General features: G+C 47.6%; 1 protein-coding gene across 1 annotated transcript; it reads right to left on the bottom strand.

Annotated features, from left to right (window-relative positions):
• Positions 1-1,218: 1,218 nt before the first annotated feature.
• Positions 1,219-5,768, bottom strand: LOC146075138 (bestrophin-2a-like). The gene is made up of 5 exons (XM_083184070.1): positions 5,709-5,768; positions 4,052-4,204; positions 3,676-3,756; positions 1,912-2,066; positions 1,219-1,727 (listed from the first exon to the last, which is right to left on the bottom strand). The coding sequence occupies exons 1-5, from the start codon at positions 5,754-5,756 to the stop codon at positions 1,643-1,645; spliced, it is 522 nt and encodes a 173-aa protein (XP_083040196.1). The 5' UTR covers positions 5,757-5,768; the 3' UTR covers positions 1,219-1,642.
• Positions 5,769-6,319: the final 551 nt, after the last annotated feature.

The raw sequence follows: 6,319 nt of genomic DNA, 5'->3' as shown, positions 1-6,319 counted from the left end.
TCCCTTGACCCCTCTTCAAGGGGGGGGTACTGTTAGGATCCGCCTCCAGCGGATCTGTGTTATGCGCAGATTCACATATTCTGTGTGTAGTTTCATGTTCTCCCTGGGTTTATCTCAGCCTGTGTGTGTTTACTCGCTAGTGGCATCCAGTGGTCAGCCTGGGCCATTGCAGGTTACTTTCAGTACTGTGTGTTCTGGACTCAGGTGTCTTGATTAGGCTCCTAGCCTGCAGTGCACACCTTTAGGCAATGTGTAATCAGCACCACATTGTGCTCACTATATAAACCCTCTGGTTATTCAGGCCCATGCCGGTTATAGCTTTTGTACCTCAGGGTCTCTAGTGTTCCTGGTTCCCAGTCTCCGTTATTCCTGGTTCCTGTTCCCAGTCATCCTGCATCCTGTCGTTGTTTCCCAGCTGTGTCCTCCGTTCAGTCTCCTGTCCTCCCGGTGTCCGTGTGTCGTCCTTTATCCGTCTCCCGGTCCCTGCAGCTTCTGTTGGTCTGTGTGGGATCCCTTCTCCAGCGTGGTGCTTCCTTCGGCTGGTTCCCTGCCTTGTCCGCAGCATCTCAGCTCCAGCTAAGTTGACTAATCATTTGCTTATTGTGTCAGCGTATAGTGTATTGTTACACCTGTCAGCAGTACTCATTGTGTCAGCGTATCGTGTATTGTTACACCTGTCAGCAGTACTCATTGTGTCAGCGTATCGTGTATTGTTACACCTGTCAGCAGTACTCATTGTGTCAGCGTATCGTGTATTGTTACACCTGTCAGCAGTACTTATTGTGTCAGCATATAGTGTATTGTTACACCCGTCAGCAGTTCTTAGTGTGTCAGCATATCGTGTATTGTTACACCCGTCAGCAGTTCTTAGTGTGTCAGCATACTGTGTATGGGTACACCTGTTAAGCATTAGCACAGCGGGTTCCTGTTTAGAGTGCTATCCACTGGCACCCCTCTCCGCAGGGCAGGGTGGTCCTCGCCTCTTTGTTTGTTAGATAGGTTTCCCCTTGTTCATCACTGGCCTTGGCGTGTGTGTTGTCCTTAACATAAGACCAGGTGGCATCGAGGTGGGAGCCTGACTAACGGGCTCCCACGAACGCGGCTATTATTGGTGAAGCCAAGCACCCCGCACACACACGTCAACTCCATCTGAGTACAACGGAGGTAGGGCAGGCGAGGTTACTCCACTCCTAACACCTTGCCACAGTTTTGCGATTACAGAATGCTAAAATTATGGCAAGGCATGCTGGGATGTGTAGTTTCACAACAGCTGGAGGGCCAAGGTTGGGCATGCCTGATTTAGGTTATATTTGGAGGGGCCTCACTTGACTACTGGATTCATTTTCCGGCAAGACAGGGACAGTATCCACTATGGGAGTTGTGGGCTCATTTGGGGTATAAAAGGGACTGACATTGAATATCGTGTGGACCGGGACGTCTGGTGGTCTGGTCTCCGGATGCGGTAGAGTCTCTTTGCACGCTGGGTCCTCATGAATCTCCCATTCCAGGCTGCCAGAAGTCTCAGAGGCTGAACTGGCAGATCGTCTCAGTAGCATCTCACCGCTCCCAGGGGCGGCAGATGGGTCTGAGAGAGCGGAGGATGAGGAGAGTGGAGAGGCCCCCACGCCTGGAAGCAGGCGGCTCAGCAGAGGAAACGGGTGACCGATTCTTCGTTCATCTCCTCGATGTCCGAGAGGGGCTGGAACTGCATGTCTTCCTTAGCGAGCCTGCCACCAAAAAAAAGGAGTCCAGGTAGGATATGAGGTAAAATAAGAACATGTCCACGTCATCTCTACGTTCAGATTGAGTAATAAGTAGGTAATGAAGCGGAAATGCCCATAGCAACTGATTCTGAATGGTTGCTATGGGCACTGGTCTCTTTTTAAAGCTTTAAATAGTGGTGGTACTCACGCCATGTCAAATGTTGATCCCTGGAAGGAGGTTTGATGTTTCTGAAATAACGTGGCGTCGGTGTAGGGAGGACGGGGATCCGAATCATTCCAGTATCGATCCTTCACTAAGAGAGGGACATCCCCATACATCTCATCAACAGCCATCATGGACACCTAGAGGAAACGGGAAGCCGGAGTTACAGGTGCTCATGCGTGTGACTGCCATGTGTGGTAAGGGACACAATGGGCCATAATACAGTACAATATAATGCCAACACGAGAAACAAAAGAACGTGCAGAGTTGCTGCCATAGCTGGAGACCTATGGTGGAGGAAATGGAAAGCGGTGATGACCAGACCTTGCCTTGAATAGCACTATAGCAGTTACCATAGGTATCCCCAGAGCTTTCTCCACAGTACCGGAGCATGGATACAGGTATCAGTTAGTGCTGGGATGTAGCCTCTCCTGCACTTACCCCATCAGTCATGGTCCTATTACAGTGGTTCTAAAACTCGGTCCTCAGGACCCAACACAATTCACATTTTCCAGGTCATCCGACAGATGCATTCATAACCGACTGACACATTTTGAAAGATCCACAGGTGGAGCTAATTACATCACTTTATTCTGTGAGGAGACCTGCAAGACATGCGCTGTGTGGGGGGCCTGAGGACTGACTTTGAGAACATGTGTCCTATTAGAATACCAGCAGGATAGGGGCACATTTCGCATGGCTATTAATGACTATAGAGCTTGGACAGGGCAGTCCAAGCAGTGTGGGCCCCTGGGCAAAGCACTGGGGCCCTTACCCATTCTCCCCTCCTAGGGGTGGGGGGTGCTATCAGCAGCAGCTTTGATGTCCCACGGGTTGCAGTGGGTGCTCTATCTTCCATTCAACTTGTAGGACCTGGAGCAGTAACTTCTGCTAATTACTCCTTTACTGCACAGGTGGTGGGAGGGAGAACACTAACGTGTGGAAGGGGGCACTGCGCTGATTGAAGGGTCCCTTGTAAAATGACTTCCAGGGAGGTAAGGGGTGTTTTATACTCAGGGGAGGGTTGGATAATGGAGTGGGCTTAATAGTCGTCATTTTCCGGTGGAAGGGCAGCTTGTTTGACTGCAGATATCGCCATTATCTAGAAATATATTTCTTAGCCTTCAATAGTATAAAAACCTAGAGTCCCAACTTTCAGGAGGTGCTGGGAACTTGGGGATCAGAGATCAGGAGCCAGAACAATCCATTGACAAAATTATAAACTGTACACCAGACGTTTGGAGCTGGAGCAGGGACCGGCTGCTGGAAGGCTGATATCTCTGGTTCTGGGCATGATAGAGACAAGCCGTTAGTGTCGACAAAAAAGAGAAGAGTCCCAGTTTTCTAAGTCAGAGAGAACCTGAGAAATATGACTGGGAATTGCAATTAACAGGTGGGATGTGGACTGCTGCTTTGAAGTTGGATATCTCCAGTTCCCCAGGGTCGATTTTCAAAATTCTAGTATCCCTGGAAGAAGGGGGTCCTCAGTTATCAGCATAGGTCCCTTATACACCTGGGGCCCCTGGGCAAGTGCCCATTAAGCCCATATGAAAAGACGGCCCTGAGCGTGGAGACTTGGGTATGATGACATGAAAGGTTGGGGGTTGCTAAGAGCTACGTCATTATGAGGTGGGGTGCCTAGGACTGACCTAACTCCATTCACATGAATATTTTGGCACTAGATCCTGGGGCGAGTCCTCCAGTGACGGATGCAGGTTACACCGTGTTCTTGGGAAAAGTTCTTGCTACCTGGAAATTCCGGTCGATCAAGAAGTTGGTTTCAAAATCATCATCGTCGTCACCAAAGGGATTGATCAGCTGCTCAGCCACCTGGAGGGGGGAATATGGAGAACGGTCAATTGGATTTAGACATGGTGCACAACGGCCCCTTATGTAATTACCACCAGCTGCCGACACAGGTGTGATCCCGGTGACGTATCTTTATCGGCAATAAATTTAAAATGAAGATAAACAGTTTGGTCGTTCCAGAACATTTCTTTAATCGGCATGCGCAGAACTATTGCAAAGAACAGATTCATTATTACTCTGGAGCTTTAAACTGAACATTTAATTAATGGCAGCATAAAAAGTGTTGAAGGGTATCCAGGCACATTAACATCCCCACCTTGAGCCAGCCAGCATAGAAGAAGAACTGCAGCAGAGTGAATACAGGGACGTAGAGGTTCAGGTCGTGTCCGGTGTACCCCTTGGATGTATCCAGAAACTGCCGTCCAATCAGACAGGTGATAAAATAGCTGTACACCGCGATGGTCACCACCTAGTGGAGAGAGAAGAGATGACAACGCGACTCTGTGACCTGGTGTCAGAAAGGGAGTCTGCACTCTACAAACACACATGCCCACACACCCACTCCACAAGCAGGATCTCTGTGTTAGATGTATGAAGCAGTGAGAAGTAGGCGGGAGGAGAAGTTGGCCCATGGTGACCAATCAGCATTGAAGTAACATCTATAGTTTGCATAATATAAGATTATACAGAGCAGCTGATTGGTTGCCATGGGCTACTTCTCCCCTGGCTCACTTCTTTCTTATCACTGCTTCATACATCTACCCCCAAGTACTAATTATATATATATATATATATATATATATATATATATATATATATATATATATATATATATATATATAAATCTAAACAAAAGATTTGTAAAAGAGAAAGTTCTCTTTAGTGAGGGATCAGATAGAGGTAAGATTTATACAGCAAACATGACTGGAATCTCTGGGACAGGTGCTCATCTGACAGACTCTCTGTACAACCGCCGCCTGAGACCATCTTAGACCTCCTAAGGAGGAATCTCCAAATACATATCATTTTATAGTATCCTCCGAACCTTCCGAGATTAAAAAAAAAAAGGTACTTGTTTCCTAGCAGGGCGCCCACTAAGCTATTTCCTTAGTGGGTTATTCTGCGTAGTGAAATCGCATCGCACATCGCTTCGCATGGCTTTTTGTGGCTTGCGATGTGTGCGATGCGATCTCAGTAGTTAATTTAGTTCATTTATTCACTGCACCCTGAGTGAAATCACATCGCAGATGAGATGAGATCTCAGTAGTTCATATGGTAAAACACCTAAAACAGCACCGCTCTCCACATCACCCCGAAGCATGGCGAACGCAGCGGAACGCATCCTCCGACCTTTTCATACCCCCACTATCCACGTCGGCGTGGAGTTGATATTATATAGTGTGGCGAGACACCGAGCCCGAAGCATGGCGAGCGTATCGAGCCCCGCGGATTACTTTACATGTATTCCATGTCCCCTTGCTGCGCTCGCCACACTATATAAAATCAACTCACCGCTGATGTGGATAGTGGGTGTATGAAAATGTCGGAGGATGCGTTCCGCCGCCCCTCGCGGGGCTCGCCACGGGGTGACGTGGAGAGTGGTGCTGTTTTAGGTGTTTTACCATATGAACTACTGAGATCTCATCTCACGCCACAAAAAAGCGATGCGATTTCACTCCGGGTGCAGTGAATAAATTAACTAAATTAACTAGTGAGCGTACGTAGGAAATCTGGGCGCCCTGCTAGGAAACAAGTACCAAAAAAAAGTATAATATGCCCCGACACTGGACGCAATTATACATTGCTACCAACCACTAACTGTTCAGAGTCCTTACATAGAAGTTGAGTTCTGGGAATTGTTTTTTTATCCCAGCAACCTGTGTATAAGATTTCTATACGCTGACTGATAACACGCCCCCTTAGAAAAGCCAATCAGCTGCCGACCTGCTTGGCACTAGTGACGCCCTCCTTACCTGAGTGTAGACCAATGGGATGCTGATCCAGTCATAGTGGAAGAGCATGCTGCAGTTCCCCCGAAACGCTTTCAGTTCCTAGACACAGAGAGAGCAGCGGAGATAGGACATAACTGTAAATACGGTTCTCTTTAAGTCTCTGTAAATGGTCAGAAATACATCGAAAAGGAGAAATATTAACATTCATAAGCTGGGTTCACAGACCGTACACTAAACGCATGACCACCAGTAACCATATTATTGTGTATGCACTATATTAGATCGTTCGTGACCCCCATTGTTTTCTGTACATGTGGCTCATTCCGGACTATATTGACAATGACATTTACATTCCTGTATGTGGTCACTGAACGATATCATCTGTAAAAATCGTTTAGTGTGTAAGCACGATATTATTTGTCCTGGAGCTCTGGGGAGTTCAAGGGAAATTGTTAATGATATTATATCATTTACAACAGTGGTGAAACTTGTGAGTGGTTGGTGCAAAATAGCATTTGGGCTCCCACTCCAACCCAAGATTACAATATGCCACCCAGCAGTGGACGATCGGGAGAGGCAGAGGGTGACAGGGGGAGCAAGGTGGGTGACTGTTTAAAGGTGCGTACTGTTAC

Source organism: Crinia signifera, chromosome 4 (genome assembly GCF_055691185.1).
Source record: "Crinia signifera chromosome 4, ASM5569118v1, whole genome shotgun sequence".
In the NCBI taxonomy this organism is placed as follows: domain Eukaryota; kingdom Metazoa; phylum Chordata; class Amphibia; order Anura; family Myobatrachidae; genus Crinia; species Crinia signifera.
This window is presented reverse-complemented; position numbering and strand designations above follow the sequence as displayed.